The 23,993-nt window shown below is 43.8% G+C and overlaps 2 protein-coding genes across 4 annotated transcripts; both read right to left on the bottom strand.

Moving 5' to 3' along the window:
- Positions 1–273: 273 nt before the first annotated feature.
- On the bottom strand, positions 274–23,765 carry LOC110912319 (protein LIGHT-DEPENDENT SHORT HYPOCOTYLS 10). Of its 3 annotated transcripts, XR_002577834.2 has the most exons (3): positions 23,071–23,765; positions 22,904–22,943; positions 274–447 (listed from the first exon to the last, which is right to left on the bottom strand). XR_002577834.2 is itself a non-coding variant. In XM_022157009.2 (2 exons), exon 1 carries the CDS (start codon positions 23,588–23,590, stop codon positions 23,099–23,101), a length of 492 nt encoding a protein of 163 aa, XP_022012701.1. In that variant the 5' UTR covers positions 23,591–23,763; the 3' UTR covers positions 274–447; positions 23,071–23,098. The 3 variants fall into 3 exon arrangements, 2 of the variants coding, with proteins under 2 accessions (XP_022012701.1, XP_035835268.1); XM_022157009.2 differs by lacking the exon at positions 22,904–22,943 and having other exon boundaries at positions 23,071–23,763; XM_035979375.1 differs by lacking the exon at positions 274–447 and having other exon boundaries at positions 22,903–22,943.
- On the bottom strand, positions 15,210–18,804 carry LOC110914114 (enolase-phosphatase E1-like). Its single transcript, XM_035979863.1, has 6 exons — positions 18,105–18,804; positions 17,879–18,034; positions 17,285–17,536; positions 16,110–17,218; positions 15,737–16,027; positions 15,210–15,665 (listed from the first exon to the last, which is right to left on the bottom strand). Exons 1-6 carry the CDS (start codon positions 18,802–18,804, stop codon positions 15,258–15,260), a joined length of 2,916 nt encoding a protein of 971 aa, XP_035835756.1. The 3' UTR covers positions 15,210–15,257.
- Positions 23,766–23,993: the final 228 nt, after the last annotated feature.

A 23,993-nucleotide genomic window follows, 5' to 3' on the forward strand; every position in this document is an offset into this window, starting at 1 on the left:
TATTTGCTTTTAGGTGACTTGGGAGCCTATGAGAAAGAAAGTAAGTAAAAATATTGGAAGAAGGTGTTTGTCCTCACGGATTCCCTTGCATGGTATATGTGATGAAGAAAAGAGGGATTGAAATGAGACAACGTAAAATGCATTGTTTTTAGTTAATTATGAGGGAGTACTTTTCCTATTGGTTAAATTAACCATTGGTGAATATTCGAACTCATTGTGGAAATTGTTTACATCTGCATGCGCGAATATTTTTTTTTCAAACCAAAATCACCATTACTATCTAAATCAATCAAGGCTGATATAAATCACCATTACTATCTAAATTAATCAAGGATGATATTACAATGACAAATAGAGATAAACTCGAATGACCAGTCCAACCAATCCAAGAATGAAAAAAGCATAATGTCATCACCTGGTGTGTTTTATCTTGGTGTATCCTTTTTCCTAAATATCCAAAGAACAAATATAGAGCATTAGTGGGTGACATTTGAATAGTATAATAAATATAGAGCATCAGTTGGTTTATGTTAGAATACATGGTCTGACATATAATAATTTCCTTGTACCCAAGGCTAACAACAAAACATGACCAATTTGAATAGTATAAAATTCTGGAACTTTTTGTTGTATAAAAATTGAACATGAAAAAGACATCCAATCATGATCTATGTTTACATCTATCTACATGGATATAAGGGCTGAAGACTAGGCTTTCTTTAACTAACAATATTAATTACACAACTGAACCTTAACATGTGTAAACTAAGGGGTTGTTTGTTTACATTTTAATGAGACTTTTAATGATTCAGACCTGTTACTCCTCTTACTGGTTCATCACTTAATGGTTCAGACTGTTTGTTTCACGAGCAGATGTCTGAATGGTTCAGACATTTGCCTCTGAATGGTTAAGACTTATACAGAGTCTGAATAGTTAAGACCTCTAATTTGAATTGGTTAGATATTTACCTTTGAACGGTTAAACATTATACAAGTTCTTAATGGTTCAGGCCTCTTATTTGTTCAACACTTACTGGTTCAGACCTCTTACTGGTTCAGCACTTAACCATTCAGATGTTGCCAAACAGCCCCTAATATTGGTCATTCATTCATAAAGAATACCACCAAGATTCCTACCCGATGGTCAATCAGTTGCTTCCGCTTGTGGCCTTCTTCGAGTGCCTTGACACCTTAATATCTACCCCCCCCCCCCTCCACAGGTAGGGGGCTCAAAGAAGAGTCGAGTCACGCAAGGACATGGGGTTAGCAGAAAGGTTCTCCCTTTAGGACCGACTACAACAAGCTCAAAGACTCTAATAGAAAGAAGGCCCCTTGTGGGGCTTCTTTTTGAAGGGGGGGGGGGTGAAGGCTTTCCAGGCCTTCTCCAAGCATGCTCGATCTTGGCTTCTAGATCCATATCCTAAATCCAGTTGACTTTAACATCGGTACAGATTTGCACACGATTGTAATTAATTTTGGAAGGATTTTGGTAGTTTTAGTTGAAATCATGTGGCACTTGATTTTTGGTTGGTAGTTTTGGTTTATTAATGGTGCCCCTTTCACTCTTAGGCTAAATCGCACATCCCTCCATTCTTCATCACCACGTCATCATCTCTTTCATCATTCAAGACGTTCACCTTCATCCTTCAACGTATGTTATATCCGTCCTCAATCTGTCGACCTCTTTTTATATATATTTTTAACATTGAATAGAGAGAGAGAGAGAGAGAGAGAGATGAGGAAGAAAGAGAGAGACACGTCACATGATAAAGCCGGTACAACCCTCCATCGTCACAAATTTTATTTGACAAAGAGAGTGTCATGAGCCTAACAGACCGGTCCAACCAGCCCAATAGCAGCAGAACACAAACAAATGGCCCAGCCCAGTTAAGAAGTGAAAGAGTAACAAATCAGCCAACGAAATACCGTGACTTCATCATGAGTGCCACCTCAGGTAGTGCATAACAGAATTGGTTACTTGCCTATTTAAGTAATTATTTTATTATTATGAGGCATAAAAAGTTTGTTAGATCTCTGTGATCATTCTATCTCTCTCATCCCCATTCTTGTATTCTCTTCCCACCTGGAATGTCTAATATTTCAATGAAAATTACTATTTCCTGCTCTTATTGTCTTAATTGCAATTGTCAGTAGTTAATTCATTACAATTTGGTGCTTTCTATTGAGCCTCTGATTAGATGGCAGAGGGAACTCATTCTCTTGTGATGGAAGAAATGGTGAAGAATGTTCAAAATGATCAGCAAGCTATGAGGCAAGAGCTAGACGGTGTGGTGACCCCCACCGCATCGTTGCAACACTCCATCAACGAATTGATCAAGCGTTTTGGTGCTGGATCGAATAGTTTGAAGAAACCGTGGGGTGCTAAGCGTTGTATGATCCGGATGAAGAAGGATCTAGCATTTTGGGCCCCCATAAACCAGCTCCGATCTATTTAGCCAGATTCAACGGTGAAAATCTGGAACGATGGCTTGCTCACGCGGGTCGTTATTCTGAGTTCTACGTGATTCTGGTACTCGACCGACTCACTGTTTCTTCATTTTACCTTGATGATGCCGCTGCCAATTGGTACAACTGGTTATGTTGTCATCATCGGATTACAGATTGGGAGGCGTTTGTTGCGGCTCTGTTAAAGCGGTTTTGTTAGATTGAATTTGAAGAAACAGAAGGGTTACTCGCTAAATTGTATCAATCTTCCACTGTCGCTGATTACCGTTCTAGATTCAAGGCTATTTCCAATCGTACTATGCCATTGCCAGAAGAATTCTTAATTAGCTGCTCGATATCCGGTCTCCAGTCCGATATCAAGCAGTCGGTCATTTGCCATGGGTCTGTTACTCTGGATGATGCGATGGAAAGGCCCATTTACATGAAAGACGGGTCCAATTTGAAAAGGGCTTGGGCCGGGTCTCTCTTGGATCTTCTAAACCCTTACTACCTACTCCCAAATCGATGTCGCTGACCACTCAGATGACTCAATTTCCAGCTAAGCCATCTCCTCCTTCTTCCTCCAAAGTGGGTTTTCGTCATCTATCTTCAGCTGAAATAGCTCAAAAGCGTTCCCAAGGCCTGTGTTTTTGTTGTGACGAGAAATATACTTGGGACTATAATTGTAAATCGGCTCCTCAGCTCCTCTTTTTCGATAATGATCCTCCTGATGCGATTGATTCACCGGCTTCTCCATCTTCCGAAGGTAATGATTATGTCTTAGCTGAAAAGTTATAACTCGGTGAGGTTAAAAAGCAGTCTGCGATTTCTTATAATGCGTTATCGGGTGGTTGTTCGTCTACCACGTTACAGTTTACTAGGTTAATTCAGGGAAAAGAGGTTCAGATTTTGTTAGATGGGGGAGCACCCATTGTTTCGGGCAAACCCGAATTGCGAAATTCCTGAATCTGACTATTGAATCAATTGCTCCATTCTCTGTTTGGTTGGTAATGGTGAAAGGTTACCATGTTCGGGGTCGACTAAGAATATCGAAGTGGTTATCCAGGGTCATACTATTGATGCCGATTATTAGGTTATACCGTTGCAAGGTTGGGATATTGTTTTGGGGGTTTCTTGGTTGGCAACCCTCGGGCCAGTTTTCACTGATTCTTCAAAATCCATTTTTGAGTTTACTTTAAATGGCCGACAAGTACAGTGGCAAGGTGATGTTACTCAAGCTCAAGAAATACAATTCCATGGGTTTAGCCATCTTATGCACTCTGATGGCATTAGGCAACTATACCATTAGAGCCTTTTTCCTCAAGATACCACACCACCTACCTACCCTCCCGATTCACAGGATGTTTTAACCAAGTTTACCCCTGTTTTCCACCCACCTAATGGATTACCACACCCTAGATCTCATGACCACCACATTGACTTATTACCATCCAGCAAACGAGTTTTGGTGCGTCCATACCATTACCCTCGTTTTCAGAAACAAGAGATCGAGCGTTTGGTTCGTGACATGCTCCAACAAGGTATTATTCGGCCAAGAACAAGTGCTTTTTCATCGCCAGTTTTATTGGTTCGGAAGAAAGGCGAGACATGGAGATTTTGTGTGGATTATCGCGCGTTGAACGCGATAACGGTGCGGGATCGTTTTCCTATTCCATCGGTGGATGAATTGTTTGATGAGTTACATGGTGCTCACTACTTCTCTAAGCTTGATCTATTTGCCGGTTACCATCAAATTCCAATTGCCAACGGTGATGCTATGAAGACCGCTTTCCGTACACACGATGGTCATTACGAGTTTTTGGTGATGCCCTTTGGGCTTACCAATGCGCCATCCACCTTTCAACGGCTTATGAATGATGTTTCTCGACCGTTTCTCTGCCGCTTTATATTGGTATTTTTTGACGACATTTTAATCTATAGCAAATCGTGGCAAGAACACTTACAACATCTCATTGTTACACTGCAATTATTACTTGATAATCAGCTAGTTGCTAAGCTATCCAAATTTGTTTTGGGGCAATCTCAATTGGCATATTTAGCCCATGTCGTTTCGTCCCAGGGTGTTGTTGTGGACCCAGACAAAATCGGATCCATTCAACATTGGCCAGTCCCTAAAACTGTGAGATAGGTCCGCGGACTTTTGGGACTTACGGGGTACTACCGCAGATTTATTAAGAACTATGCTTCTGTTGTCGGTCCACTAACGGACCTCCTCCAAAAGGACTCCTTTTATTGGAACACCAACCTTCAAGCCTTCACCAAACTTAAAGATCTTTTGAGTTCCACCCCAATTTTGGGTCTACTAGACTTCTCTAAACCATTTACCATAGAAATGGATGCTTCGGGTACCGGTGTCGGGACCGTATTGTCCCAAGAAAAACACCCATTGGCTTACTTTAGCAAGAAGCTTTGCCCTTGAATGCTTCCACTTATCATCGAGAAATGTATGCTATCACCCAAGTCGTTTCGAAATGGAGACAATATCTCTTGCGTCACTGCTTCACTATTGTCACCGATCAATAATCTCTTAAACGTTTACAAGATCAAGTTATTCAGACTCCTGAACAACAGAAGTGGTTGGGTAAGCTTTTGGAATTTGATGTTGACATTGTGTACCGACCCAGTTCACAAAACGGCGCTGCAAATGCTTTATCACATGTTCCTGTTGGCCATCTTTTAGCCATTTCTGCACTGGTTCCCACTTTGTTACAGGAATTACATTCAGCTTGCCATTCGGACCCTGAAATCACTTCCTTTCTACAAAAGTATTCTGCTGACCAAGCTTTATTTCCAGATGATACACTCCAAAATGGGCTACTGTTTTAAAGGACGTTTCTTGGTTCCCAACAACTCGGCTTTACGACACCAACTTCTTTTGGAGTTCCATTCTTCGGCTTTCGGGGGTCATTCAGGTGTTACATGAACTTTTCAACGTTTGGCTGCCACTCTTTATTGGAAGAATATGAAAACCGATGTCAAAGAATTCATCTCCCAATGCCAAATTTTTCAACAGATAAAGCTTTCCTTTTTGTCCCAGGTGGATTACTCCAACCCCTTCCCATTCCACAAGCGGTGTTCGAAGATATTGCGTTGGATTTTATTACTTGCCTATCTAATTCTCTAGGTAAGACGGTCATTTTGGTAGTGGTGAACCGATTCTCTAAATACGGTCATTTTATTGCTCTGCCACCATCATTCACTAGCTTTACGGTTGCTACTTCCTTTATTAATGAAATTAACCGGCTACATGGTATTTCACTTTCAATTGTGACTGACCATGACAACCATTTCATGACTGAATTTTGGAAAGAATTGCATCGCATGAACGGTACTACCCTCACGTTTAGTACCACCTACCACCCCCAAACCGACGGCCAAACCGAGGCTCTTAACCGATGTTTAGAAATGTACCTTCGGTGCTATGTGGCAGATCATCCTCAACGGTGGTTATAGTTCTTACTGGGGGCTGAGTTTTGGTATAATACTTCATTCCGAACTTCGTCTCAAATGACACCGTTTGAGGTTTTGTATGGGAGGAAGCCTCCATCTCTTACTCGTTACTTACGAGGTTCAACCCCTAATGTCACATTGGAAGAACAATTGCTTGAACGCGACAATGTCTTGGCTTTATTGAAAATGAATCTATCAAAGGCTCAATTCCGAATGAAACTGGCAGTTGATAAACACCTTCGAGACGTGCAGTTCGAGATTGATGATTGGGTGTTCGTTAAATTACAATCATATCGGCAAGGCTCAGCCCGGTTAGAACGACATCTTAAGCTGGGTCATCACTATTTTGGGCCCTATAAGGTTCTTTCAAAAATTGGATCGGTTGCGTATAAACTTGATTTACCCACCACTGCTAAGATTCACCCGATATTTCACGTTTCCTTGTTACGTAAATGCCTTGGTAAGCCAATTCATCAGATTACCCCTTTGCATCTTGTTGATTCTATGTCCACTATTATCCTACAACCTCAGGCTATTCGTCAGAAGCGCTCGGTTTTAAAAGGTACTCAACTAGTTTCTCAAAGCTTGGTTTAGTGGTATGGTTTGCCTCCGGAAGATGCCACCTGGGAGGATGATTATCAGCTAGCCTAACAGTATCCTAATTTTTCAGTTGAGGACAAGGTGGGTCTTAATGGGGGCGGTATTGTCATGAGCCCAACAGAACGGTCCAACCAGCCCAACAGCAGTGGAACACAAACAAATGGCCCAACCCAGTTAAGAAGAAGTGAAAGAGTAACAAATCAGCCAACGAAATACCATGACTTCATCATAAGTGCCACCTCAGCTAGTGCATAACTGAATTGGTTACTCACCTATTTAAGTAATTATTTTATTATTATAAGGCAGGAAAGTTTGTTAGATCTATGTGATCATTCTATCTCTCTCACCCTGGCCCATTCTTGTATTCTCTTCCCACCTGGAATTTCTAATCTTTCAATGAAAATTACTATTTCCTTCTCTTATTGTCTCAATTGAAATTGTCACTAGTTAATTCATTACAGAGAGAAGGTGCGGTGATCCCTTTCTACCTGCCCGATGATGTGACAGCCCCATCAACTCTCTCGAGACCATAACACACAATACCATTACACCAAAAAGAAATCTAAGCAATCAAACAGATAATAATTTTCGGTAAGATGTGATGATAGATTTTGGAGAGGAAAACACATGAATACACAATTGTAGTCTTCAGTCGTGCACTTCCGGCTTTTTACTGAAAATATTAAAGAGATTTGAAATCAAGTGCAAAATATATTTTGACTACAAAAACGTAAAACGACAAAATCAAATAAGTAAAAACCCCACAGAATCGGTTGCAGACGACCATCAATCTACTAAAGGGTGCTAGGGACAAATGTCACCTATTCCATATTTCTGAAAACATGGCCCTCTCATTGTACAAAAGAGTAGAGCAACTTGTGGGTGACAAATATGATTTTATATATACACACCATGACACCAACGAAAATTCTTTTTTAATCAAAAGAAGCTATCAATGATTCTTAGATTAAATGGTTTGAAAAGAGGTATTTTATGGCATTTAATGTGGATGTCATAACTTGAACTCTCATGTGGTGAATATTTTCTAGTTAATTGGGTCTGAGATTTTATCACATGAGACTTTTGGGTGATGAGTTTCTTGTGAAATGATGGACGAGTTTGGTCACCATGTTTGTGTTCTTAGAGCGTAGGTGACTTTTCGATAATAGATTTGCCCGGATGACTTGTATTGTATTCCTTGTCCGTTCAAGAAAAAATATATCAAAAGAAGCTCTTTAGTTTTTTACTTTAGAAAATAAAGAAGCTCTAGTATTTTTTTATATCGTAGTATATAGCGAGTGTCAGTACCGTACCAGTACCATAACAACGGATCAAAGTGATACACCCATCGATACCATTATTAGTACTATTACGACTTTTATGGTTTTCGATCGATATAAAACACGTGTTGGTATCTTTTTAAGCATAAAATGACTTTTTTTTAAAGTTTTCTTTGGTTGTTATATCGAGTGTATTGGTGCCGTAATAAACTAAACAGATACCGATATAAACCACATTCCCAACGCATCGCGCGAGGGAATCCTGCCAATATGTAACTAAGTTAAGTTCCATGAGAAAAAATACACACAAAACTTGTATCATCTTAAAAACCAAATAAAATATTTAACGATTTTAATTTAAACAGTATAGCATTAAAATAGTCGCCAGAATTGTTCCAATATTCTGAGCCAAATAAAATTCATTATGTGTTAGATTTAGTTGTACTACTCCCATTATGGGCACGTGAAGGGGTATGGTCCCAAAAAGTCGCGCAAACCTCATAACAGGTTGCACGTGAGACCATACTCCTTAGCATAACAACTTGATAAAAACAACCTCGCGCAGCTTACGTCACATTATGACTTACCCCCGCGCGAGTAAGAGCACATAATAAAGTCAGATAGCAACACTTAGCATAAAAACAATGGTATAAGTGAGCACACTATCCCCGCGCGGGTTAGTTGCCACCAAACAAAATCCTCTCCGTAAGAAGACGCGCTGTTACCTACAGAGGTACACAGGGTACAAGTGGCAGCAAAAAGAACCAATGAGCGTCCAGCAGGCTCTGTTCAATCGTGCGCCACGATCTTCTGACGATAAGTACACAAGGACGCCTACATGGCACCAATCAAGAGACGGGGACAACTGTCCCACGATCTCCACTTGTCTGCTGATGACAGAAGGGACAACAAGGCCGACAACAATGACACGTGGCTCCAATCAAGGTGCGCCAGCACCGACGAGCATCTAGAAGCCACTAAGCAGTCGAGGCCAGCAAGGCAAAGAGCATATTCGTTGTTGTCCGTTTCTGGCCCAAGGCCCATCAGCCCACAACCTCTTACACCTCTTCGGCTATAAATAGAGACCTTCATTCCTCAGGTTATTCATTCTATTCTCTCGGCTCTTACTCTTAGCTACTTAATTACTCTCAAAGCAGTCGCTTATTCTCACGCCGGAGCCCGGTTAAGAGGGAAACCCCCACATTCCCCTCTTAACGAGTAACGGTGTTCTGTTTTGCAGGTTGATTTACCAGTCGGAGCTCAAATACCTCAAAGAAGATTAACCATTATGATAGGAACATAAACCCCTCTAATTAATACCTTAATTAGATCACTGTTTCTTCATTGGCGCCCACCGATTTTTTCTATAACCACCCTCATCTTCTTTATTTGAGCCTTTGACATCTTTTCATCCTTCGACTATGACTGGTCAAGGAATCTTTCCAGAGTTCGGCTTCGGAGCCAACTCCAACACGGCCTTGGGTGAAGGAGTCCAAAACCTCCAAGCCCAAATCGAAGAGATAGGTGAAGTTGAGATCACCAACACGGGGGGTCAGCGCGGGAGCGTTACCCGTATCACACAAATGGCTACCCCAGGTAACAACGGCGAAGGACCGTCCAACCCAGTGCCACCTCAAAATGTATCTGCATTACTTGGCTTACCAGAGGGCGAAACCCCAGCCTCGTGGTATGCCAAGAACATCGCCACTATCAATGCAGCATACCAATCGCTCATCGCGCAGCAGGCAGTGTTGACGGCAGAACCGTCCTTGGTCACTCCTCCCAGTCAGGGGGTGCGCCAAATGCCACCACCAGCCAATCTTCAAGGCAGAACCAACAGGCCTCCCCCTACAAGACGTTTAAGCGTACAAGACACGCGCGATACAAGAGGGGAAACGGATAGTCACTATGAATATCCGTCGAACCTTCAACGAGGCCCTGTTCACAGCCGGCTCACGCCGCGCAACATGAACAATGAATGGGAAGAAACCGACCCATATGATCCTACATGGGAAGGTGATGAAGAGTCGTCAGTCTTCAATCGTTTACCAAAAAACCACGAGTACTATAAGCCAAGACAACACATTGGCTATACAGAAGAGGCTGAAAGAGATTTCCGCCTGGCTTACAGGCCAGCGGAAGCTGCGGAACACTCCAAGTTTATCCCGAAAATCGCACTCGCACCACTCTCACGAGAGAAGCTACCCCCAACCGTTGGGAAATTCAATGGGTTGACTGACCCAGACGACCACGTCAGAACATTCACGAGTGTGGGCTGCATGGGAGGTTGGAACATGCCCATGTGGTGCCACCTGTTCATTCAAACGCTGACCGGAGCGGCTCGCGCCTGGTTTGACAGCCTTCCGCCCGGAAAAATTAAGTCATGGACAGACTTCAAGACACAATTCTTAAGCTATTTTAGCCAACAACGTCGCTATCAGCGTGATACGGCGGAAGTAGAAGATATATGGCGAAGGGATGGTGAAGGTCTGGAAGACTTCATCACGCGTTTCAACAAAGAATGTTTAGAGATTGGCGGAGTCAGTGAGCAACTCATGCGCTGCCACTTCAAGAAGGCTATACGCTGTGATAGCCTCATTAGAACCATCACAGGCAAAGATGGGATGCCAAAAGAGTGGGATAAACTGATGGAAGCAGCAAAGATCGTCGCGCAAACCGAGGAGTCCCTTGCTGGTGGAAAGGGTTATTACTCCGAAGATCGATTCTCAAGAGCAAACGAGAGGCCGCGCGACAACAACAACAAGCGCAACAAGTACAAGAGTCATGACTGGAAGTCTGAGAGACCCAGAGGCCGCGACGACAGGCCACGTTACAGAGAAGATGCGCGAGATACGATTGACCGAATCGGTTACAAGAAAGCAGTCAGAGACGACAACCGTGACAAACACTGGACTCCGCTCACAAAAACTCCAAAGGAGGTATTGATGACGGAGAATGTCGATTTCAAGGCGCCAAGGCCGATGACAAACAAGAAAGGGCAAGACCCTAACTTATACTGCGATTTTCACAAAGACTCGGGGCACTTGACCGATGACTGCTACAGTTTGCGCCAGGAAATCGAAAGAGCGCTCAAAAGCGGCAAGCTAAGCCATTTAGTGAAGAATGTGCGCAAGGACACCCGTCAGCTCCAGCGTCACGATGAAGGCAACCACAAAAAGGTGAGACGGCTAGAGACTCACATGGTCAACGGACCAAGATACACCGCGAGAGAAAAAGGCAAACGGCCCTATGAGCCTTCTTGGCAAGAACAGCAAGTCATATTCCCAGTAGTGCGCGGCGGTCCTCGCGCTACACGACCCGTCGTCATTACTGGTATAATTGGTCACTATGAAACAGAGTACATCTTCGTCGACCCAGGAAGCACAGCCGACATCATCTACGAACAATGTTTCAATCAATTCGATGAAGAAGACAAAGCGAGACTCGAGCCAGTCGATTATCCTTTGTCCGGCTTTTGCAACGAAATGGTCTTCCCTCTCGGCCAAATCAGTTTCCCTGTCACACTCTCTGACGGGAAACATTCAAGAACAACAAATGTGAACTTTATGGTAATGCCAGTGAAATCAAGGCATGATGTGCTTCTTGGAAGGGAAACACAAGGCGAACTAAACATGGTGACTTCAACACCTCATTCTGCCATAGGTTTTCCTACCAAGACAGGCGTCGCAATCATATACGCCAAGAAAGAAGTGATGTCAACTGAAGAGCTGCGCCCAACAAAAGCGGCGAAGGTCTCTACGACCGAGCCAGAAAAATGGGTCCTAAACCGCAAGTACCCAGAGCAGACAGTGACAATTGGCCACGCCATTTCGTCAGACATCAGAAAACATTTAAAGCAACTGCTGTTCCGCAACATGGATATTTTTGCCTGGACCCCGTCAGACATGACCGGCGTCCCGCGCAACATAACTGAGCATTGCTTAAACACGTACCCTTCTGTAGAACCAAAAGCCCAGCGAAGGCGCAGCCTAGGCGCGGATAAGACAAAAGCGATGAATGAGCAAGTATGTGAGTTGCTCAAGGCTGGAATCCTGAGAGAGGTAAGATACCAAAGCTGGGTCGCGAACCCTGTGATGGTAGAAAAATCAAATGGCGGATGGCGCATGTGCGTAGATTACACTGATCTCAACAAGGCGTGCCCAAAGGATTGCTATTCCTTGCCTGAGATCGATAAAAAAATTGATTCTCTCGCGCCATACCGATGGAAGTGCTTTCTGGATTGCTATAAAGGATACCATCAAGTGCAGATGAAGCTAGAAGATGAAGACAAGACAGCCTTCAGGACTGATCTTGGAATATTCTGCTACACCAAAATGCCTTTTGGTTTAAAAAATGCAGGCGCGACTTATCAACGCTTGATGGACAAAACCTTCGCAGGTGACATCGGAAAGCACATTGAGGTTTATATCGATGATCTAGTGGTGAAAAGTCCCGAGGAGGACCAAATGTTAAAAGACATCGAAAAAACGTTCAACTCATTGCGCAGCGTAAATATGAAGCTAAATCCAGCCAAGTGTTCCTTTGGCATGGAAGAAGGAAAGTTTCTGGGCTTCATTGTCACAAACGGCGGTTTCAAGGTGAACCCCGAGAAGGTCCAAGCTATAGAACGAATGCCTTCACCAAGAAACATCAAGGAAATGCAACGACTAGCCGGCCGGCTGGCCGCGCTAAATCGTTTTCTCTCCAATCACGCCGCAAAGTCGTATCCCTTCATTAGCACGTTGCGCAATTGCGTAAAGAAGCAAGAGTTCAAATGGACCCCGGAAGCCGAAACAGCTTTTCAACAAATGAAAGCGTGTCTGATCGAACTCCCTACGCTGACGGCACCGTTTGAAAAAGAGCCCCTTGTGCTGTACTTGTCCTCCTCGGATAAGGCAGTAGGGTCAGTATTGTTGGTAGACAGGAATGGCGTGCAAACCCCGATCTATTACGTCAGCAGGGTACTCACAGACCCGGAAACAAGATATTCCACAATGGAAAAGCTGGTTCTTGCACTACTACACGCCTCCCGAAGATTGCGCCGATACTTCACAGGCCATGTGATAACTGTGCTTACCAACTTCCACATTGGCACTATACTTCAGAAGCCTGAGACATCAGGCAGGTTGGCGAAATGGGCCATTGAACTGGGCGGCCATAACATCTTGTATAGGCCGCGCCCAGCCATTAAGGGGCAGGTCCTCGCCGACTTCATCACGGAAGTGCCGGCTGATAAAATCAAAGAATGCGAGATGATAGAGACGCCCAAGGAAAACACAGCAGAAGAAACTTGGATGCTTTACACTGACGGGGCATCAAATGAAGATGGCGCGGGAGCAGGTTTACGTCTAGTAAGCCCAGAAAAGCACGAGTTTACTTACGCCATTAAGCTCGACTTCAAAAACACCAACAATGAAGCTGAGTACGAAGCTTTTCTGGCAGGCTTACGTCTCGCCATCAAGATGGGAGCAAAAAGCTTGCGCGCACATGTTGACTCACTCCTGATCGCAAGTCAAGTAAACGGCATATACGACGCGAAGGGAGAAGTCATGGCCTTGTATCTGGAACAAGCGAAGGAATTGCTACAGCAATTCAAATCCCACAAAGTTATACACATTAATCGCTCAGAAAACAAGCCTGCCGATGCTTTGAGCAAGCTCGCCTCGACTTCCTTTCAACATCTCGCCAAGGATGTAAGGATAGAGGTACTCAAGAACCCATCGGTTTTATTGCGCCAAGTTAACGTAATCGAAACAGGGCAGACATCATGGATGACCCCCATCATCCAATACCTGCAAGAGGGGGTGCTTCCCGAGAACAAAGCGGAAGCAAGAAAGATCCAAAACAAAGCCCTACAGTACGAAATGAACAGCGGTATCTTATACCGAAAATCCTTCCTGGGACCACTACTGCGCTGTGTGGACCCCCAGGACGCGAATTATTTGATAAGGGAAATCCACGAAGGGATTTGCGGCATCCACTCCGGACCAAGGATGGTTGTCGCGAAGATCATGAGCGCCGGTTACTACTGGCCTGGTATGCATGTTGACGCAATGAAGGAGATCCGCAAGTGTGACTCTTGCCAGAGGCACGCTCCAAAAACGTTGCGGCCTAAAAATGATCTTATCCCCGTGTCCACTGCATGGCCCTTTCAGCAATGGGGAATTGACATGGTGGGACCTTTCCCGGATGCCCCCGGCGCCGTGAAGTTCATCATAGTAGCTGTCGACTACTTCACGAAGTGGGTAGAAGCCAAAGCCCTTGCATCCACCACGGCTATGATTGTGCGCAAGTTCATATGGGAGCACATCATATGCAGATTCGGCCTCCCGCTCAAGATCGTGACAGACAACGGCACCAACTTTGCTTCAGACGATCTTAAGAACTGGATGAAGGAGATGAACATTGAACACACTTTCACCTCCGTTGCGCACCCACAAGGCAACGGACAAGTGGAAAGTGTGAACAAATGCATCGTCGAAGGGATAAAGGCCAGATTAGGAACAAGGCGGCGCGGATGGGTCGATGAGCTCCCAAGCATTTTATGGGCTCATCGGACCATGCCAAAGACGAGTACCGGCGAGACCCCTTTCAGCCTGGTCTATGGCTCAGAGGCGGTAATCCCGGCAGAGATTGGCCTACCCTCGCCACGAATGACAACGGTCAACACGGTTGACAATGAAGCGGAAAGGCGTCTAGACTTAGACTTGTTAGAAGAAAGACGCGAAATCGCAAGAATCAGAGAGGCCAAATACAAAACCCAGCTGGAAAGGTACTACAACACAAGGGTTCGCATTTGTACCTTCAATCCAGGGGAGTACGTCTTTCGCGACAACGAAGCATCAAATGCGGAACGCCCAGGGAAATTGGCACCTAAATGGGAAGGCCCATATCTGATTCATGAGGTCCTGGGCAAAGGGGCCTACAAATTGCGCACCTTAGATGGCCACATCTTACCAAGAACTTGGAATGCGCAACAATTGCGCAAATGCTATATGTAATCTTTTCGGCCTTGCGCCATTTTTCAATTTCGCTACGCCGGCTACGAGCCATTGGCAAATATGTATGAAGGCCTAAGAGCCAACTCCTGACTTGAATGAAAACATACGACATGTTTTATTACATTGTTTTTTCGTTACAAATGCATGTTAAACTTCTGATTAGCGCGAAAACACTCCAGCATTTTGAGATGGTTCAAACCACCTCCAAGGTCCGCCGCAAACAAGGCGCGAGACCGGGTGGCCACCTTATACTTAGAAAACGCTTCCATTTATTCGAGCTAATTTAGCATAAGTTTTTATAACAATGCAGTAATTGCAACAAAAAAAAAAAAAAAAAAAAAAAAAAAAACAACAAAAGGTTCCATTAACATCTTGCGCAACTGCGCAGCATCATACATAAGACTAGCAAAGAAATTACAAAGGCACCAATGCCTATCCACTATCTACTCAACAAACTATCCTATTCTTCGCGACCATCATCACCATCATCTCCGTCGTCTTCACCATCATCATCATTGCCATCATCGCCATCATCACCAGCTGGCTCTTCGTCGGACAACTCGACGGTGACCGGTGGATCGAGGATTGCCTTAAGACGCTGGCACCAGTCGTCTTTCTTTAACGATTCGACAACCAACTCCATGATAGGCAAGGAGAGGTTGTCATAGGAATTTTCAGCATTTGCCAGCGCAGCATCGGCACGATCTGTTACTGAGCAGTGGCTTGTGTCAAATTCTTGCCCGAGCATTTGCTCAACATGATCAGCACACTCCAAGTAACCTCCTCGGTGACCCACCGCACGCGCCGCATCTGTCAGAGCCGCCACAGCGCGATCTAGCTCGTTCGCATTCAAGATGGAGTTGGCAACCTTCAACAAAAGATAAGCATTAAAGAAAAAACTCTTCAAGTCAACTTAAGAAAAAAGCACAAGGCACTTACCATCACTACTCCACGAGTGCGCATCCACTCCGCTTCTGAGACAAGTGTATCGACGATACCTTGAGCCTCAGAGTAGTTGGTTTGAGCCACATTCAGCGCGGCAGTGCTCACAGCACGCGCCTCCTCAGCATCAGCAGCTTTGACCTTCTCAGCCTCAAGGTCAATCTCCAAAGACTCGCATCTGTCGATTTGCTCATTCAAGCGACGCTTGAGTTCCGCTATCTCAACGTCCTTGGCATGGAGATCCTTGTCCTTGTTAGACAATTGCACCTTGGCTTCAGTCAGCTCAACCTAAAAATTGACAAACACCTTGAGAATTGACTTAGAGAGATTTCGTAAACAAAAAGGAAGAACGAGAATCAGTAGAACTAACCTCCATCTGCTGCTTGGCAGTTTTTTCACCCTGCGCCTCCTCCACCTTTGAGGTCAAGTCCGCAACTGTAGCCTCAAGACCAACGATCTTCTGTCGTAGAGCATAAGTACGCTCGTTGTCTTGGGCGCATATACGCTTAAACTCGGCCTTCTCCTTGGCCAGTTGCTCCTCAGCATTGTGGAGTTTTTTCTGCAGCCCCTCGCGGCCCCACTCCTCTGCCTTCTTATCAGCCTCAAACTTGGCTCTTTCTTCGTCGAGCGCAGCCTTCGACTTCTCAAACTCCGCAATTCGCTTCAGAGTACGCTCGCGGTAACCCTCCCAATCGGCACGTTCTCTGACCATCGTCCGCCATTCGCGAACGATCTGATGGTTGGCAGAGCGGGCATTGGCCTCCCCAAGAATATAAGTACGATATAACATCTCATGGGTTTTTGCCCTTTGCCGATTGACCTCACCAGGGGGGAAGGAATTCAAAAACCATTCACGAGAAGCGCTAAACTCAGCAAATGTATCCTTCTGTTTTAAGCTCCAGGGGGCATGATGGAGGGCATCACCGCGCTCTTCTTCAGTATATGTCTTGTAGTAGATATCTCCAACGGTATCTTTCGCCCCTACCACATTGGGGTTATAACCCCCAGCTCCACCAGAGCTCGCGCCACTTGAGGAAAAGCGGCTAGAAGCCTTGGAAGTAGTAACAGGACCGGTGTTAGGTGGCTTGGTGACCTCAGGGCCTGGAGGTTTAAGAGGCTGATCCATAGCCTTTTTCGCCGCCATCTCCTTCTCCAAGGCCTGCTTCTTAGCCACCTCAGCCAGCCTCTCCTGCTCCGCCCTCCGCTTCCTATCCTCCTCCTCCTTCTTCTTCCTATCCTCCTCCTCCTTCTTCTTCCTCTCCTCCTCCTTTTTCTTTCTCTCCTCCTCTATCTTCTTCTCTTCTTCTTTCTTTCTCCTCTCCTCTTCTTTCTTACGCGCCTCCTCCACCTTTCGCTGCGCCTCAGCCGCCTTCGCGGCGTCCTGAGCTGCAGCGTCAGTGGACTTGACGGTTATCTTGGGCCTTTTCGCCCCCGCCTCAACGAATGTAACCGCCTTTTCAGGGGTCTTCTTCTTGATCTCTACAAAACAAGGCAAGTATAAGCAAAGAAGTTCTTTAGAAAAAAAAAGAGAAGATAGAAACATACCAGGAGAAAATTGATACAACGAGCGCAGCCTGCTCGTCTTCCCTATCGCAGGGATCACAACAGATTGAGGCGCGGAAGCCACACCAGTTGTAGCCTCGCTCCTACCCCTCTTTCGCCCAATAAGTTGAGCAGCAGCATCTTCCTCTTCCACTTCTTCGTCCTCTGGGAAAGACGGAGTCGCGCCAGCTTCAGGGTTGCGAGAACCCGCGCTCCCAGAACTCTTTGACCCACCAGCACCAGCTTTCCCCTTAGCTGCATGTGATAAACCTTCATATGAGTCACTGATGATCACATAATCATCCAAGTCACGTTGACGAAGGCGAAGAGTACCTTTGCCAGCAGCAGCTGTTGCGCGACTAGGGCCAGTGCCCTTGCTGGTCACCTCCGGCTCCGCTTTCTTCTTCTTCTTCACCGGTTTCTTCTTCTTCTCCTCTGGGTCAATCCCCAGGTCGCGCAACACACCTGCAAATATTTTAGACCAAGAGCTTAGCTCGCCGTTGGAAGATCCTACGGACTCCTCGCTGGAAAGATAGAAAGTTTCTTTCCCAGCGAGAGTCACAGAGCGCAATGGACGAGGTTTTGGGTATTGCGCACCTTCAGTAGCGGTCGGCGGCGAAGCGAAAGCATCAGCAGCTGGAAACATGAAGTTCCCTTTAATCTGGTCATACCAGCTCTCTTCATCATCGCGCACTGCGCGAACACCCATGGAGCCACCAAAGGTAGTGAAGGCAGCTTGGTAGAGTTGCGCTTCTATAAATAAAAAAGTGTAAGAAGCATTTGCAGCAAATTTACTTAGAAAAAAAACAAACAAAGGACTAACCTTGATCGCCAAGCTTTAGCACAGGAACCTCCCTGCTGCTAGGTGACCACTGGTCACTCATCTTGGCTGCAACTAAAACATTTTCTTCAAACACCCGGTTAGGGGTTGGGGTCAGCTGTTGATACCACAAAGCCGTCTTCGGGATCGGCAGATCTTCCTTGGGTATGGCCTCAGTCCATTCCCTAAAGGTCATAGCGACCGGCACGACTTCTTCCCTGATGAAGAAGAACTTGGGTTTCCAGTCATGGAAACTCTTCGGTGGATTCAACAAGATCTTCTTCGCCGCACCTCGGCTTGCAAACAAAAAGAACCCCATCGTCCTTTGGAGTTGATAGAATGATCGAAATTTGTCGACAGTTGGCTCGATGCCATGAGACTGGCATAAGAACTCGAAGTGTCTCACCCTCACCATCCCAGGTGGACTCATCTGAGATATGTGGAACTGGTAGTAAGAGAGGATGCTACCCAGAAAATTGGTCGCCGGCAGCCGGAAGTTACCCTGAAGAAAGAAATCTTCATAAAGGGTAATATAGCCGGGTGGGGCATCAGCCGCGGTTTGGCCCTGAGCCGGATACCGGGCGTCCCACTCCGGTGGAAACCTAAAACTTCGAACAATCTGTTCGAAGAGACCTAAATCCCACCTGAGGACAGGAACTGGTCCCTCCTCACTAACAGGAGCCTCTCGATGTTCTTCACTCATATTCGTAAGAAAATCTGGAAAAAGGCTCGAAGAAGTTTTGAAGATTTGAAGAAATCTTGAAGAAAATGAAGAACACTTTGAAGATTCAAAGAGTTTTGAGAGGAAATCGGAGAAGAAACGAAGAGAAAGTGAATCTTTCACCTTTCTCTTCGGATATTTATACCCATCGCATTTAATGCGATGGGTAACCGTGCCGCACTAGCCGCAAGGGCAACCAACGAGAGGTTGCCACGTCGAGCGGGAAAACAGGGACGACGGTTATCACGCGCGCGTGGCACCCACTCTCCTGACATGAAGTGCAACCGCCGCAGGCGGCATGATGACACCCGTGCCAGGGGTCAACTCAAACGTCGCCCTCAGCGACTTATCTCACCAACCTGTCAGAGGTTCAAATTTCGAAGTTTCCCGCCATACAACGTGCAAGTAACTTCATGCAGAAGTCACATGAGTCGCGCCAGACATACGTAAACTACTAATACCTCGCGCGATTAAAAGGACAAACAAGATATCACTCGACACCTGCCTAGTACCTGCGCATCGAAAACAACAGTTTTCTACATGCGCCTTACAAGTCAAGACCGAAAGGACAACTTCCCCTTCTCTTATTTTTATCAAGTCCAGAGCTCCAACCACTTGCGTTGCGCATGGTGCAGCACTGGACTGGGGGGACTTGAAGGGGTATGGTCCCAAAAAGTCGCGCAAACCTCATAACAGGTTGCACGTGAGACCATACTCCTTAGCATAACAACTTGATAAAAACAACCTCGCGCAGCTTACGTCACATTATGACTTACCCCCGCGCGAGGAAGAGCACATAATAAAGTCAGATAGCAACACTTAGCATAAAAACAATGGTATAAGTGAGCACACTATCCCCGCGCGGGTTAGTTGCCACCAAACAAAATCCTCTCCGTAAGAAGACGCGCTGTTACCTACAGAGGTACACAGGGTACAAGTGGCAGCAAAAAGAACCAATGAGCGTCCAGCAGGCTCTGTTCAATCGTGCGCCACGATCTTCTGACGATAAGTACACAAGGACGCCTACATGGCACCAATCAAGAGACGGGGACAACTGTCCCACGATCTCCACTTGTCTGCTGATGACAGAAGGGACAACAAGGCCGACAACAATGACACGTGGCTCCAATCAAGGTGCGCCAGCACCGACGAGCATCTAGAAGCCACTAAGCAGTCGAGGCCAGCAAGGCAAAGAGCATATTCGTTGTTGTCCGTTTCTGGCCCAAGGCCCATCAGCCCACAACCTCTTACACCTCTTCGGCTATAAATAGAGACCTTCATTCCTCAGGTTATTCATTCTATTCTCTCGGCTCTTACTCTTAGCTACTTAATTACTCTCAAAGCAGTCGCTTATTCTCACGCCGGAGCCCGGTTAAGAGGGAAACCCCCACATTCCCCTCTTAACGAGTAACGGTGTTCTGTTTTGCAGGTTGATTTACCAGTCGGAGCTCAAATACCTCAAAGAAGATTAACCATTATGATAGGAACATAAACCCCTCTAATTAATACCTTAATTAGATCACTGTTTCTTCAGCACGGGTTTCAATAAATATTGCTAGTTGTCTGGTAATTCTTTTTTTCTATATATTTTAGAGTGCCTTTTTGGTTTTCTCAAAAGTATAAATATTATCTTCAATATATTTATAGATTCATTTAAACGTCGCTTTGATAACTTTAGAAAACTAACTATTTAATTGTTAGCATAATCGTTTTGTTTTAGTAATTACTTTTATATTTATTATAAACATCAAGTCATTATATAACCAATTTCATGTAAATTTTTTTATGAATGGCAAACAATTTCATGTAAATAACTATCACTCATTACATTATATAAAATACATTCAAATGATGTTAACCTAGTTTCTATTTAAATAAGTTTTGTAATGAACCTTAATATTACACACATATGTAAACACACACGTACTTCAAGTATTAGTTACATTCAAATTTGTAATCTATCTTAAAATGATGACAACAGGTTGTATAAATTGTGTTTTATACATTCCGCCCTCTAAAAATATACATACATTCTACTAAAAAACAACTCCTATATCAATATATTTCCACTAAAAACAAATACTTTTTCTCTCTCCTTTTCAATATATATTACATTTTCTCTCTCCTCTACTCACAACCACTTTCAAAATATATTAAAAAATTATACAGGATGAACAGTGTCCCCCCAAATATACAGATGAACAGTAACATTTTCTCTCTCCTCCACTCACAACCACTTAAACCACTTTTTATAATTTAAAAACCCATCTCTCAAGATTTGGTGGATAGAATGTGAATGCTCTAATGTTATGAATAATTGTAGTTTCGTTTAGAACACCACCAATGCAACAAAAACGGATACTTAGGTAACATCCGGAAAGGGAATGCCCCATTGGAGGAGCTGTTCGATTTGGTGTACATTTCTTGCTACACCTGGTATTCCAAACGAAAGGGAATGGAAGGACATGTCACTCTCACACACAAACCATATATTTTTTATATAATTTATATACATAGGTAGTCACCTCCTAAGTAATGAACTAGGCAAGCAAGAGCATCGATCAGTTTTTGGGATTCAGGTGGTGATGCAAGCAATAATTAGGAACTAGGCAGTTACCTCCTAAGTAATGAAACTTGCTTTTAGACATGAAATTGTGTTGGATAAACTTGTATATATATATATATATATATACACACACACATATATATCGCGTTTTGGCTTTTGATTTTACATGTGTAGTAGATATAATGTATAACTTTTTGTGTGGATGTAATATGCAAAATACATAAGGTGTATGTTTTGTGCACATATGAAAAATATAGAGGGACAGAGAAATAAACATTTCTTACGTACGGTTTTACTCTTTTCGCACAATATGAATTAATGTTTTAGAAAACAATAGTGTTCATACAGTTCTTGTATTAGTTCTTAAAATTAGTTTTATGTGTGTAGGAAGACAGTTGTCTCATTTCATGTATAGTTCAAGTGTGTGTGTATATGTATATATATTGGTAAAATGGTATTTTAAAAAAGTTGGAAGTTCGTTTGTTAACTTTTATGGAACCAAAATACAAAGAAACGTAAAGGTATGGACAAAATACATAAACAGTATCAATGACGGATGATACTACTATTTTTTTGGGTCAATCAACGGTGATGATTTATGTAATTTACTGTATCTTTTAGGTTAGTTTTAAGTTAGATTATAAATTTAACATACATGTGTTGTACGTGAGCAGCTTTATTAGTGCTTCAAATGGAAAAAAGTGGCGTTACGTAGGTGCTACGTAAGCAACCATCATTCACCTTTTTCGAATAGCACCCCTTATTGTGGTGAACACGCCCCTTTCTTGTTGCAACCACATTCAACCACCAATGCGCGTCCCTCCTCCATTCCCCACGCTCGCGATTCTAGCCAAGCCCCCGCCCCACGCCTTTGATAGAGCCCCTCCGTGGTGGTGTGCGCACCTAGCGCCCCGATGACGTGGAATGGTTGGCGCCCCCAATACATCCCACAACACATCGCCTAATTAATAGTATATACTTTTTCCTTTTTCCCATATTTATGCAATTACGGATAACCTTGCTAATGTTTATAATTAATATCAAAACGTGATATACATGCAGCTGATCTTATGCCAACGGAGAAACAAATTATGATTAGATTCACAGATGTGATCTGCTAAGTAAAATCATAGAAACGAAATTTGAATATTTACATTCTAATTACCTTAATCGTATAGAGAAATATTTTGGTTAGTTTTAGGGGGAAGATTAGCTTACATTACTAATATATTTTCCCTTTGTGTGTGTACTATCACTTCATATTGCATAATTTATTTCCACTTGTAAACAAATAATTGGAGTATCTAATAATAATATATTTTGCATATGGTTGCTAACTATATATTTGAAAATATCACATTGGCAAGTTGTTAATCAGTGATGATGTATACTGGAAGAAAAGATGAAGTTAAAGAAATATTTTTAAGATCTGAAGATCTTGCTCCAGAAGATGACAGGCTTAATTTTATTTGGATTATAGCGTCGATACATTAGGGCACAACAACTGCAACATACCTGATGACAGCCTACTACTCTAGGTCTTTACTGTTTATGCCTGTATCAGATCTATTAACATTAATTTCAAAAGTTACTAGATTTCTAAATGGAGTATGCTTTTATGTTTTATAAGATCTGGATTGATAAATCAAAAGAGTATGAATTGATCAAGACAAGAAACTTACAACCAAGACTCCAAGAGAATAGATTCACTCATGTGGAACTAGAGTCTTCTCCTCCCTTTGTAGCTTTCTTCTTCTTTTTATAAGGGATTCCTCTAGCTTTTGCTTGACATTCCTTCACTTCTCTAAGGTAAACCCGAATCACACTCGTAGCAAAAGGGTTCGATTCGGGTGACCCTCCATTTTCCTCATAGGCTGCTCGAAGCCGGCCTATGAGGGAGTCAAGGCTTCCCCAAGCCTGTCTAAGTGGACAGGCGCAAGGAGCCGGTGGCTCAGGCTGCCCATAAAAGATACAGCCTTGCAAGTGAACTTTAGTCTTTCCAAATTGATCCAAGTACCTGAGGAACTCAAGCACATGGTTGCTGTTGCACTGAAAGATGTGCACAGGAGGCCTTAGGTTCCTCAGGTATTGTCCGAAGGTATTCCAGTCTCTTCGTTTTTGAGACTCGTAGCGGCTGGGAGAAGGTGGTGGATCCCCTGATGATCCATGTTCAGCAGGCTCCTTTCCTCTATCAACTGACATATATAATTAGATCAACAAAGAGTGTGGAGTTATTTTTGATAAGTTTGGTAATAATGGAATGAATCTAAAGATGAGGAGGTTGGGGGGATGAAAAGGGAGGTGTATTGGTGAAACATATCGATCACATCAATATGACACTTGAGGTTTGATGAGATGGTAATGGGGCCATCTGCTCAAGTGCCATCTCTCACCCTCCAAGTTTGATCAGTAGGTTTACATTTCTATGTAGACAAGATGTATCTTTGATTCACCTTGCACTCCTATTGGTTTAACCACGTATTAATAGTTACTCAAATCAATGTGTGACGTGACTAAACCACGATATTATATGTACCCGAATACATAATTGGTACACAAGAAACATTGCTCTGTATATAGAAAGTATATGTAAAAACCGTTCATG

The sequence above is a fragment of the Helianthus annuus genome, chromosome 11 (genome assembly GCF_002127325.2).
Source record: "Helianthus annuus cultivar XRQ/B chromosome 11, HanXRQr2.0-SUNRISE, whole genome shotgun sequence".
Lineage (NCBI taxonomy): Eukaryota > Viridiplantae > Streptophyta > Magnoliopsida > Asterales > Asteraceae > Helianthus > Helianthus annuus.

What these genes read in the sequence shown, in the direction of transcription:
- LOC110914114 (XM_035979863.1), bottom strand. Translation starts at nt 18,804, where the DNA reads ATGAGTGAAGAACATCGAGAGGCTCCTGTTAGTGAGGAGGGACCAGTT. An exon ending in GCTAAAGCTTGGCGATCAAG is followed by an intron (nt 18,035 to 18,104) that starts GTTAGTCCTTTG and finishes TTTTATTTATAG; the next exon opens with AAGCGCAACTCTACCAAGCT. An exon ending in GCCGCCGACCGCTACTGAAG is followed by an intron (nt 17,537 to 17,878) that starts GTGCGCAATACC and finishes TATCACATGCAG; the next exon opens with CTAAGGGGAAAGCTGGTGCT.
- LOC110912319 (XM_022157009.2), bottom strand. Translation starts at nt 23,590, where the DNA reads ATGTCAGTTGATAGAGGAAAGGAGCCTGCTGAACATGGATCATCAGGG.